Raw genomic sequence first — 13,778 nt, 5'->3', positions numbered from 1 at the left:
CTCCGGAGCGCAGACTGTTTCCGCAGTTCAGCGCTAGGGGATGCCGTGGCACTAAATGGCAAAGAATTCCGCTCGGGGTAAAGTTAGGAGGCGTCCGCGAAGGGGTTTTGTTACCCAGAGGGATGCTGTCTGCTGCTGGGCGGATTGACGGGATCTCTTTTTCCTGCTTCACGGAGTCCAGTGCTGCCGTCATTAGCCCGACGCCTTAATTACTGGATTGTTTTTTACTGGGCGACTTGAGAGCCTCGGGACAGGTCCAGATATCGGTGGGATTTTGCTTTCCGACGCAGTCACATTCCATAGAGTGATTATTCCTCGTTCCGACGAGAAACGGAAGAAAAGTCAAACTTTTCCTTCAGTTGCAGCTTTCCCAAGTGGGGTCCTTCAGATATTGGGGTACAATTACTGTGCTACTATGGCCATCACGAACACCACTGACAGAAGGAAGCTGCTGTAGGAGAGATTTGCATAGGAAGAAAAATGTAATAGGGAAGAGGAAGAATATAACAGCAAAGCTTCTGGGTGGGTCCCCTACAGGTGCATTGGGTTTTTTGGTGCTATAGTGACGACCCTCCCACAAAAAACAACATTTTTGAATAACTTGGTACCTGAGTTGAAAACATATTCCCAGTCAAAGAATTTAAAGAGTGGTTAAGTAACCTATTTGATTTCCTGCTTACCTTTGAATAGCTAAAGGTAGGAAAAACAGGTTCTGAACCTTATTACTTGGCAAGCAATCAGCTCATTCGTCAAAAACAAAAATATATGTTCAGTTGAGTGATTCATAGGAATATGCAGTCAAAATTCTCCTTTTATGTCTTCCTCATCACCCAACTCTCAATGTAAGGCAAATCTCACTCTCCAAGAGGTGACCAAAAAGGCGTCTTAGTCACAGCCCAACTAATTTGTGATTAGTGCTGAACTGTGCATTGAGGTGTTATGAGTGAGCTTACTTAAAGTGACACTTCCGTTATAAGGAGAAGATGGCATTCTCCACATTCATGATGCATAGAAGCTGGCTGAGAAAATAGGCAGTTTAATTTATATTTCTTCTTCTGCTAATATTCTTTAAGTTTCCCTTCCCCTCCTAGGTGCATTATGCTTCTCGTCAAAAGCAAGATGGATCGTGGAAAATGATGCTTTTTCCAATGGTTTGTCTCTTCTTTATAGAGTTGTCTGATCAGAGAGAAATCTCAAAATATCCACCAAGGAAGAGCCATGGAACTGAACTCAAAGGTATTTCGGGAAACATGTAACACTTGGGAGGTCCAAAATTATGTTTCAGCATAAATCTTCCCAGAAAGACTCACCCACTACTTCTAGACTGCCACTATTGTAGATATTCATCAGGTTTCACTGATGTCACAAGCTATATGTAAAAAGATAGTTCCCCACTTTTCTATTCCAAAGATGGTTTACTATCATTAGGTATATAATCCTTCTACCAATGTAACACCGGTATATTAGGGACTAATATGTTCTTCAGAAAATATTATAATTGGATCAATTCCATGTTTCAGTGTATTTAAGAAGCAGTTGAACTCACCGAAAGAATAAATATGATTAGCATGCCAAGGTTCTTAAATTAAATCTCAAATATCTGTAACAAATTGTGATCTCAAACACAAGGGTTATCATATTTCCTTGTGATCTAAAGATCCACAAGAAAACATTGGAAAATTAGACCTCTAATTTAGACATATTTAGAATACAAAGGGAATGTCGTGTGCATTTCTGTCTACCATTGCAGTATTAGATGTTTAGGCTTTTAGGCTTCAAAGCATAAAAACGAAATAGTTTTCTGCTCCCAAAGCCCATTTCATAGGAAGGAAATGTTGAATTTGGCTAAGTAAATTGACCATAGGTATACAGTATACAGCAAAGGTGGCCAAACCACATAATTAATTCACAGAAAACAAACTGGTGATTCTAAGGAAAACTACACACCCATAAAACAAATTAGCTGATACAAAAATGTAACGAGCGAACCGATTGAACAGATAAGACAGAGCACAAATACACTTTCCACCAAAGGTAACACAAGCAAACCCCTTCCTTACTTTCCATCTTCTTTCCCAGAATGCTATTTTCTGTCCCCAGTATTTTTTCAGTATGCTTCTAAATGTCATAGAAGGCAACAGCCATATCTAAATTTTATTTATTTGTCACTCATGTACAAGATAACAGGAATAAGAATAAACATGAATATGAACACAGGAAATGGATACCATTAAATGGGGACCGTAGGACAGAGATGTTAGGCACGCTGGTGCACTTATGCATGCCCCTACACCAGTGGTGGGTTTCAAAATGTTTTAGAACCTCTTCTGTAGGTGTGCATGCTTTGTGGGAGTGGCTTGCCAGCCATGTGACTGGGTAGGAATGGCTTGCCAGCTATGACTGGGTGGGCGTGGCCAACTTGTAAAATGTGGTGAAACTCACTTAACAACGCTCTTGCTTAGCAACCAAAACGTTGGCTCAGAAACTCTGGCATTTAAGCACATAAGTCTTAAAGCTGTCAAGTTACAAGACCCTTGCACCCCTAACCCTTTAGAAAAAAAACTCCAGGGGTGTTCAAACTTTACACCTTTAAGTCTTGTGGACTTCAACTCCCAGAATTCTTCCTCCAGTCACCTTGGCTCAGGAACTCTGGCATTGAAGTGTGCAAGTCTTAAAGCTGTCAAGTTACAAGACCCTTGCACCCCTAACCCTTTAGAAAAAAAACACCAGAGGTGTTCAAACTTGACAGCTTTAAGACTTGTGGACTTCAACTCCCAGAATTCCTCCTCTCCCTCTTCATCTTGATGATGTGCGGACAGGTGGGGGGAGGGAGTTGGAGCCGGTTCTAAACAGCACTGTAGATTTGTGGAACCTTTTCTATAGAAGAGGTTAGAACTGGCAGGAACCCAACCCTGCCCTACAGTCATCTTCAAAATTATAATAATCCAGAGGTGGTTTTTTTTGGGGGGGGGGATGTTCTGCACCACAGGATACTAACCTTCTAGTATGTACATTTAATTAATAAATTAGAATAAATAATGAAAAATAATTAGGACAAGGAGCCTCTTTTGTGTTGAAACTACTTGAGCTAAAACTTCATATATCAAATAGAAATGGGGTTAATTTATTGGAGTTACAGGAAACTGGGAAACTACAGATGGATGGCATAGGACTCACATAGCTGAATTTTTATCAGCTAAGTATAGGAGCAAGTATGTTGACAAGGAGTAATGGAGTGTTTAGTTCTATTTGTTGGACTTTCTGTCAAGCCATCCACAGTTCTTCAGCCTTCACTTCCTATCTACTAACTAGATGATACAATTGTTTCCATCCACAGCCTTCCTCAGATACCTCTGAAATGTGAATTTTTGGTCATATCCAAATTTTGTTTATATAGTGATCAGGGTGCTAGGACTCAGTTCACAGCTTGGACATGGTGTCCATCAGTTAAATATTGTGCAAGCTGAGAGTTTTGCTTCAGAGTTCTCTGTAATGTTGTGTTTGGGTAAGTCATCTTAGATATTAGGTGCACCTAAATGCTGCTGTCATTCACACTGAGCTAGAGGGCTGCTTGTCAGGAGCTACATTACAGCACATTATTGTCTTATATAGCAGTTCAAGAGAGAACATGCTAACGCAAGCTTTTATGAGAAATGCCAATGCAGGGAAGCCAATGCTATCAATCCTATTCACTTCTCCACGTGGCTTAGGAGATGACTCCATCTGGTGGGATTTCATGTTACTATGGTATCCATCTGAACCCTGCAATTATGTGGGCATGGTTCTGAATCTCTCTCATTTTCTAGGCCATTAATTAAACAGGGTAGATATAACCCTTTCTAATATGATTCCTGTGCCGTGATGCAGAGACAGCCTGTATCCAAGTGGCTTCATGAGAGAGATTCCATGATGATCTCCTCAACCTTTTCAGAAGTGCTGTATCAAATGAGGTATTATGCAGGTTTCAGTGCAAGAGAATGACATAATAATACAGCACATTTCCCTCCCCGCCTTGGATGTGCTTCAGGAGCAGCCCAGCTCCCCTCAGAAGGAGGGAGTGAAAGCTCGGTCCAAATCCACAGAGGAGATGCAGCCTGCCAAGAAGGTAACTATACCAGCCAAGGTCCACCTAGGCCAAGATACCACCATGCCTGGTGAGTGTCATAGGTAGTGTGTTGGCTGTCTGGAAGCAGGCATGTTTCACTGGGGGAGCTAATAAACCAAGAAGAAGCAGAACATCAGGTGAGGCCTGAGTTCAAGGGATGCACAGAGTCCTCTGATTCAGTTGGCGACGATGATGCCCATTAACAAGCCCAGCAACTAGGTTAATGGAGGCTGCTGGATTGGTGTTCTTGCACCCTGTAATTAATGGTCCATTTTCCTCTCCTTCGGTAATCCTGAATGCATTATCTTTTGATCCTGGGTGACTAGGCTCTGTTTGGGTGGTCAGCCCCTAAGGCTACCCCTTTGTTTTTGCACTGCTGTTCTGTGAGGTGATTGGAGAACTTCAGAGCCAAGAGGGAGTCAGAAATCCCTGTGGCCACTGACATCAGAGCTGAAGTCTCTGTTACCTGAATAGAGCTGTTATCAGAAACCCAAACCTTTCTTCTTTGGGGATGAGGAAGAATCAGAGAATGGAAAGGATCCAACCTTTGCATTTAGTTTGATACCTTAAGACTTTTGTGCCGGTGGGAACCTTTGGAAATTTTAGAGCCATTTTCACAAATGGGTGCCAGGGGAAGAATTATCCCATTATAAAATGGCTGCCACAGTGGGCTAAGCCAGTGAAAACAACCCATCTATTTCGTAAAAGGCCAGCCATCAAATTTCCTAGCTATCTGGTCTGCTTTCCACAAAGCCATCTTACCACTGTGTTCTTTCCACACAGGTAGAATCACAGTCTCAAACCTCAAAATGAGTTCCAATTGCTCACCATTTGCTTGTGGGTCTTACATGGGGGTCAAGAGACACACACAGAAATAAATACAGTGCTTGAAAATAATGCTTTGCTTTGCAGTTTTGCTTGCCTCCTTTTGCTTCCTTATCCAGGTAAAAAAATCATTTGAAATATTAAGTCAGGTGGGGTAGATAGCTGCTGCTAAGGAGGAGCCTATGAGCACATTGATGTCCACAAGCATCTGGTTTGTCAACGAAATTCAGAGTATTTTAACATCCATGCCCGTCCAGTTAAAAGTATCAGTAGAATGATGAATATGCTTATCCTTGCTTATTTATAAATTTATTCATTTAAAATAGGCAACGTTAAGACTTATGGACTTCAGCTCCTAGAATTCCTCAGCCAGCAATGTTGAGTTTTAAAGTTTGCAAACCCCTTATTTACATGTTTCTTTCCATACAATTACGTACATCTCAGAAAAGTTTACAATATAGGGTCATGTCAATTGGATGTTCAAAAATGCAATCCAGAATGTATTTTCACAACAAAACTTCAATAGAAACTTCTGCAACTTTTCCCTCAATAGCATCCAAAACATGGCCTAGTTGCAATCCCAGGCCTTTTGGTGAACACCAGGCTGGTGCTGGCAGGCAAAGGAGAACCCATTCCAGTTATCCTGTATGGTTGGATGGGAAGGTCTTGCGCTTATTCAAGTAGTGTCAGTCAAGATTACTTGATTCAACTCAGGGTTGATTCTCATTACAGGCCTTCCATACTCCACAGAAGTCATTACCCAATGAGATGGATGGAGATGAGTCCAAGGTATGTCAGTCATCAAATAATTAGAATCTGCTCATCTCCAATCTGATGTAAGTCATGTACCAAGGTTAACTTCTTTGCCTCTTCTAGAATTCTCAGGCATCTATTCTATAATTGTCATATGATTCTGATAAAAAGGCATATGTTTCAGTTTTATTTTCAGCATTTAGATGAGCAATTTATCAGTATTTGGGATAGTCCTTAAGAAGGCAGCTTTGTGGATTCAAAAAGCAGAGAAAGAACATGGGAGGCGGAATCTGATAAGTGGTAGGAGAGTTATATTTCATGTTTCCATGCTAGTAGACATTTGTGAAGCCTACATAACAAAAAGCAGAACAAACAGAAATAATGAATACATTATTTTTTTAAACTTTTAGAAGTAAAAATACATATTAAAAATAAATAAAATAAACACGCAAGCAGACTTGCAGGATCCTTTCCATAAGAAGGCAACTATAATGGTCTTATGGAGAGGATAGAAGAATCTAGATGAGCAAATTTTTGAGATAGTACAGGAGACCTGTCTCCTTCTCTCTCCCTTCAGAGATCCTTCCCACTCAGTAGAGTTGTGGGTGGTAATACCCAGGGAAGGATATGATATAACAATCCACCTAAACACGTTTATAGATGGTCTTCACTCTCCTTTTGTGATATACAAATTCTCACTTCAAGAAAACGTGTTTGAGATTATCATAAATCAAGGTACCTTAGCAATTGACATGTTTTACTATCACTTAAGTTTTTATTTAAAATACTGGCTGACAACCTGACATTACCCGGGTATTTATTTATATAGGGGAAATATCCGGACCAAATGTAATTTCTAATGTTGGATTTTCCTCCTTACCAGAGGGACCCCTCTTGTGGAGTACTGTGAAGCCGTTACCATAGCAACTCCACTGCACTGTACAGTAGAAACCATTTTAAGGCACAACAGGTTGTATCTTAACAGAACACACACCCCGAGGGGTATTAGGGGTGTCTTACCCCCACAGTATTTTTTTCCCAAAGAGTAAGTCATCTCTGTACCAAGTTTGGTTGAAATTGCTTGAGGCATTCCAGAGTTATGCTGGAAAACACAACACACACACACAAACACAAACACACAGACACACAGAACTAGATAGATAGATAGATAGATAGATAGATAGATAGATAGATAGATAGATAGACAGACAGACAGACAGACAGACAGACAGACAGACAGATGATATAGACAGATAGATAGATTCACTTTTTAGATTCACAGGTGTTTGAGAGAGTGAAAGAAATGGAGATTTCTGAATTGTTTTTCCTGCCTCTGAATCTGTCCCATTCTGCTGTGCTCTTCAGGACTCCTCTTCTGCCCATCCATCTGATGCCTCTCAGCAGAAGCAGACCTGAGGAGCAGGAACTGCTTGGGTGCCTGTAACAAAATATGGAGTCGTGCCGCTGTTCGGCTTTGCATTATTGCTCAAACGTCATGTCTGTGTGGATGTCATTGTGGGTCTGTCTATCCAGCTGTCAGTGTTTAATTGTTCTATCAGTGGAATGAGATCTAGGTAAATAAAGTTTGAACTTTTTTTATTTTCAGTTGTTGCAGACACACAGGTGCTGCTTGGACGATGACAGCCTCTTGAGGTACAAGAGCAGAAATAGAGTCTAAATTTGTTCAAGGACTTTGCCGTTCATATATTATATGCTGATGGATATCAGGAGTGTCTCTGCAAAGATGGCTATGGGATGACCAAATAGTGATTACAAGTGTATCTGGAAAGAAGGACCCTTCACTTCCTCATAGTTAATGAGTAATGTCTCATGACTTATTAATTCTAAGTTAGTTTTTCATGGGGAGAGACTTGACACCTGAAGACTACATGATCCCACCTGTCCACTATTGTCTTTTCCTTTTCCTTCTCTCAGTTGTTTTTACACTCTGTCCTTGCTCCAGGGATGGGTTGCTGCCAGTATTACTGCTGGTTCAGGGGTGTGGCAGGCCTGGGTCACTGACGGTTCCAGCGACCCAGGCCGCCAAACTACTACCAGTTCGGCTGAACCAGTCTGAACAGGTAGGAACCCACCACTGTCTTGCTGTCATCTCAAGTTCAAAGTATGTGAGTTTCTGCTCATTAATCATCACATCAAGGGATCTTTATTTCATCCATGATCCATTGATTGTTTCTTCTTAGTATCTACACTAACATTTACAAATCTGTAATTTGGAGGTATCTCTCTTCCTTCTCTTGGTTATATCCAGAGAGCTGCCTTGGTAAGTTTCTCTCCCATCCTAAGCCAGAATAAAAAAGTGTTGCCCTGACTCTTGCGATGCACACAACACACCCTTAATGTTGTGATACTCTCCTTACACCTCTAACATACTTCTCTCTTCTTTCTCTTGGGTCACATCTATATTTTTTTTCTTTTCAGTTATACTATCAGCCAAGTAAACTTTTTAAAAAATCTTTGAAACCATGAATTAGCCATTTAACCTATCTGTCATTAGATGGCAGCAAAGGGATAATATTTTGGCTGCCATCAACCGGTCCTATGTACAGTTGCTCACTATGTGTTACTGAAGAATTGAATTTATATACTGAAGAATTGAAGAACTGGCATGTTCATTCTCCACTCAGTATCAAGGGTGCAGCTGTAGAGGTGGTCAACAGTATTAAGTATCTGGGGGTGCAGATAACTAACAATCTGAACGGGTCTGTCCACACGTCATTCTTAGTAAAGTGTGCAAAGCAGCGTCTGCATTTCCTGCGTCGGATGAGGAGAGCATATCTCTTTCCTTCAGTCCTGGACACTCTTTACAGAGGTGTAATTGAGAGCCTTTTAACAAGCTGCATAGAATAGAAAGTCCATATAGAGAGTAGTAAGGAGAGCCGAGAAGATTATAGGAAGCTCGCTTTCTGCTCATAAGAGCTATATGCTTAGAGCTCAAAGCATTGTTAGAGTCCCCACAAACCCACTTTATGGTCTGTTTCTGTTGCTCCCCTCTGGGAGGAGGTTTTGAAGTATTTCTAGCAGGACTACCATATTCTTTAACAGCCTTGTTTCCTATGTCATCCGTCTGGTAAACGCGCAAAATTTGTTCCTCTCGCCATGTACACTTATACATCCAGTGGTGGGTTTAAAATTTTTTTAGAACCTCTTCTGTAGGTGTGGCCTACTTTGTGGGAGTGGCTTGGTGGCCATGTGACTGGGTGGGAGTCGCCAACTTGTAAAATGTGGTGAAACTCACTTAACAAAGCTCTTGCTTAGCAACCAAAATGTTGGCTCAGAAACTCTGGCATTTGAAGCATGCAAGTCTTAAAGCTGTCAAGTTGCAAGACCCTTGCATCCCTAACTCTTTCAAAAAAAAAACCAGGGGTGTTCAAACTTGACAGCTTTAAGACTTGTGTACTTCAACTCCCAGAATTCCTCCTCTCGCTCGTCATCTTGATGATGTGCGGATGGGGGGGGGGAGCTGGAACCAGTTCTAAACGGCACTGTAGATTTGTGGAACCTCTTCTATAGAAGAGGTTAGAACTGGCAGGAACCCACCCCTGTATACATCTGAACTAGACTGTGTTGTTTCTCTGTGTCATATAAGGTATGTGGTTATATGCATAATTCTGTATTTTAATGTATGGTGATTAGTGTACCTTAAAGTGACAATAAAGTTATTCTAAGTCTAAGTCTTAAGTTTTAAAAAACGGAGCTAGCTATGGGGATCCGCATGGGAGGTATAACAAACCACCCCCAACACCCAGGGACATTTCCTAAGGAAGAATGAGGAGGAAGGGTTCTTGGAAGCAGCACCAGGGAAGAGGATTCTGTGCTGAGCAGGCTGCGGAAGTTATAACTCCAATTACATGCTTTAAACCAACATCAGGCTACTCAGTTTCAGGGAATTGCACTCTTCGAGATGGACCAATCCATTTTTTAAAAAAAGGCAAAAACATGGCTATTATGAAAGCCAGCCTTCTGGTCTTTCTGCCAGCCAATAAGATTGAAACCACAGCTTTACTGACAAATAGCATCATTTCACGTGCACCAAGATGGCCAGTGTTGTGCACACAGTGTCTGGAGGTGGGATTGCAAGGAAAATAGCATTTCCAGAGTAGTGGGATTCCTTGACATCCTTGGGCTATCTGAATGCAGGTGGATGATGAGATACAGACAGTGGCTTTTGGACATGATAAGTGGGCAAGAAAGTTGTGTGGATTTACCCTTTCTCAATGTACAGCTTTCATGCTGTCCTGATCTTCTGTTATTCTTATTGTATTGAAACATCCTTGCACTTTTTGTCTTATAGCCTGATTTCCTAGCATAAATTTTGTCTTTAATTTTACAGTACCCCGTCTATCTTAATGGATTCTTGAGCCTAAGAAGCAAAATTAGTCTGTTGCCGTGATTGCCTCATTTAAACTGTAAGTTCACTAAGCCTCCAGCCTTGATTTTCTTAATATTTACTTTAACCCATGTTTACTTTCATAAAACACTTCCCCAAATCTCATTTACTTTCAGGCTAACCAAGTGGCATTGGCAGAATATCTCACGTTGTTTCTGGTTTGCCCTCCAGTGTTGATTCCTGTTGCCATCTTTATCAATCCTGTCCTTCTTTCAAGATACTTATTTCATAAGTTAAAGAGATATTACCAGCCCAACCACCAGGTGTCATCGGCAGATCAGATTTAATGGATGGCCCTAAAACAACCCCCATATTGTCTCTTTTTGATTTCGACCACAAAGGAGATAAAATGGCCTTTAAAGAAGTCCACAACAGATCTCAAGGACCAGCCTTCTTCTGCCAGTACAGTACTGTCTCCCAGATCCACCAAATGCCATTGATTAGACACTTCATGGTATGAGGTAGAGATGGGTTGCTGCCCGGTTTAGCCTGGATCGGCCGAACCGGTAGTAACGGCGGTGGGAGGCTCCGCCCACCCACCCGGATGCTTCCGCGCATGCGGGAGCGCACCCAAACCAGTAGTAAAAAGATTAGCAACTCATCTCTGGTATGAGGGGTCCTTGGTGTTCTCTGTGCTTGCTCGTTTCCTTGCAGACATTTCATTACCCAAACTAGGTAACATCATCAGTGCTAATAAAGAGTGCAGTTTCCTTACTAACACTGATGAGGTCACCCCTCGTGTCACTCCTGAGCTACAAATATTCTCCTTTATTGGTACTTCGTGGTATCTTGGGAGTTCTTTAAGCCCTAGGCCTAATTTGGAGACCACAAACCATACCACATTGCACTGTCCATCATGACTAGTGGCCAGGAAACCATCAACCTCCACCGTCATGCTCCACTCGAGCTACAGATACTCGCCATCATTGCAAACCATCATGTTGCCATTGCCATTTCCTGTGTCACCCCTTCTGTTGCCAAAGCCACAAATGCCAACATATATCCGTCAAGCTATGTCTTCTTCAGGGAAGAAATATAAATCAAGTTGCTTTTAGATTAGACTTGTTCCTTGTTTGTTGACAGACAGCTTTTAGCACTTTGTCTCTTCTTGTAGATTTAAGCAGTTCAGTGAGCATTTTATCTAAACCTGGTGCTTTTCTCTTTGACAGTTGTTCTGCTGCCTCTCACACTGCCCTTTCTAGAAGAGAATATATTCTCTTTCTACATTTTTAAAAATACTATTCTGTTTGCAAAGGGCTTTAGTGTATACTTTCCATCCTCTTTTGCTAAATTTGATTGACTTTCTGTTTGCTTTATTAACCTTTCTGTTTGCTTAATATAAATGTTCCTGTAATTAAAGTGCCTCCTTTTCTTCCTCATTCCAATCACCTGTTAATAAAACTACGTCTTTGTAGGTGTTGCATTTAAATGTTACATTTAACATCCTTTTCAGTTTGCTAGAGGATTTCTCAACTTCTTCCATATTGTAAACAGACACTTAGAGTTAACATTAATGTTCATTAATTCTAATAAATGTCCTATTGTTTATCAGATTGTGGCTGAACATATATTGTGGAATCTTTTGATTTAAAGTGGCCATTTCTGGTGCATCTCTTTGTTTTACTGTATTCGAAACATCCAGTTTAGTGCACCAGTCTTTCCCTTAAGAATTTCAACGGTTTCAGGATTCATGCTTATCAAATTCCATGCCCCAGTTACATTTTGTACCTGAGAAATGAGAACTTCCTCTTTAAATGTTGGAACCATCAGGGACTCAGCTGCCTTGTGGCTTTGATGTGGTCGCTTCGCCTTGAGAACTGCACATGGAAATTCACTGTTCTTCTCCAGTAACTAGAACAGTGTTTCTCAACCTTGGCAACTTGAAGATGTCTGGACATCAACTCCCAGAAGTCCAGACATCTTCAAGTTGCCAAGGTTGAGAAACACTGAACTAGAAGAATGCCTTACAATATGGGCAGTCTGAAGAATCAGTATCCAAACTTACCTAAACCATTTAGCCATATTTCTACAGTCTTCTGGGCAAAAGTGCAGGAGTGAGTTGCCATTGCTTTCTTCCAAGTGTTAGTTTGGAATTTCTTCTCTTGAGTAGAGAATTCCTCCTCTGCCCACACAACACTTTGTGGATGAACCTTAGTTTCACTCATCCCTTAGCAGTTTTTGCTTGCTAAAACTGGCAGAAAACCCTAAACACTGAGACCCTTGCGTCAACCCCTTTCAGAACTAAGTAGAGACACAGACAGACATTTCACGAAAATGTGCTAGCTCCAGATACATGTGAGCATCCTCCCTCAAAGCCTGGAAGGGGGGGGGGAATTATCCTTCTTCCTGTACAACTTCCTACCTGCATTTGGAAGTGATAACGTCTTATGAAATCCCTACATAGGTAGTCCTTGACTTATAACCATTTGTTTAGTGACTGTAATAATGGCACTGAAAAAAGTGACTTATTATCATTTTTCACACAGTATGAAAGTTAAGTATGAAAAATGATCATGTCACTTTTTTCAGTGTCATCGTAAGTTTGAACAGTCACTAAATGAACTATGATAAGTCAAGGACCACCTGTACCTTAGTTCTCAAGCACCCATATTTTTGCCAAGAAAAATGCAAACACAATACTTGATAGTTGAATACTATATAACCAAAAAGAAGAATACACAAAGCCTTTATGCAGCAAAGCTGGCACGGTTGCCTCCTCACAACCTCTTGACTCAGCATACTAGGGGGTAGGTAGAAGACAAGTTCTGTGCAACCTTCCTTTGTAGAAGAGGACTTTGGTCTGGCCCAGTCAATGAGTGATGGGCTCAAGTGGGATGGATTAATTAATGATTGTGATATGTTGTTGGTAGGGAAGCATTGCATCTAGTTCTCTTGGCCAGACTCTTTCTGCTAGTTTATAAAGTGCTTCAAGTGCCACCCCATGCTATTGTCTTGAAACCTCTACAGAAATAAATCTCTATTAATAATTATTCTTGTGATGCTCTCAGCAATTCGAAGAATCTCACGTGTATGTTGATCACGGAACATAAAACTTTGATTCACAGTTATATGGTGGGTAGTGCATTTAAAATCATTGTTCCAAACCTCTATATGGGATAAGCCTGAATATTTCTAAGCACTACTGAACTTCTCTGGAGATTGAGTCAATATTTGTCAAAATAATAAAAGCAGCGCTGCACTCCTTTTCGTTGTACATCAGACTCACAATGTGTGGAGCAAAGAGGTGGGGCTTCCACTGAGAAAGTGTGAAATGACTTTCTGGTTTGAAACCCCCCTCTCCCTCCCATGCCACTGGATCCAGTCTTTCCCATTAGCGGTAATACAGATCAGCTATGTCTAGAATAATTTAGGTAGGAAAAGATATGTTTATGTAGCCATGGGGTGGATCGCATCCGTTGAATATGTGCAAAAGTGCTTTTTTTCTCTGGGTTCAAATATCACATTAAGCCACACCTGATTTTGAACAAGGTTTGTTGAATAAAGCATAATGATTCAATTCACACATTCTGTCTTTATGCCTACATATTTACCAGCTGCTTCTTCCTGAAATTTTTGGCTTATTTCTAAATTTGCACAAGGCCGTTTATTTCACACTCAGTGAGCGTATCTTTTCAAGATGGTTTTTGTATTTTATTTTTCAGATGCTGCTCATTCCTGCAAAGAAAG

General features: G+C 41.0%; 1 protein-coding gene across 1 annotated transcript in view; it reads left to right on the top strand.

Moving 5' to 3' along the window:
• Window positions 1-3,955: 3,955 nt before the first annotated feature.
• The window catches only part of SLC34A1 (solute carrier family 34 member 1), a 44,992-nt gene continuing 35,169 nt past the window's right edge, over window positions 3,956-13,778 (top strand). Inside the window, exon 1 of the mRNA XM_032239073.1 lies at window positions 3,956-4,154. Coding sequence (XP_032094964.1) covers window positions 3,956-4,154 — 199 coding nt within the window. The remainder of the gene's footprint in view (window positions 4,155-13,778) is intronic.

Source organism: Thamnophis elegans, chromosome 2 (assembly GCF_009769535.1).
Source record: "Thamnophis elegans isolate rThaEle1 chromosome 2, rThaEle1.pri, whole genome shotgun sequence".
Taxonomy (NCBI): domain Eukaryota; kingdom Metazoa; phylum Chordata; class Lepidosauria; order Squamata; family Colubridae; genus Thamnophis; species Thamnophis elegans.
The sequence above is the reverse complement of the archived record's forward strand: the minus strand, read 5'-3'. Positions and strand labels throughout refer to the sequence as shown.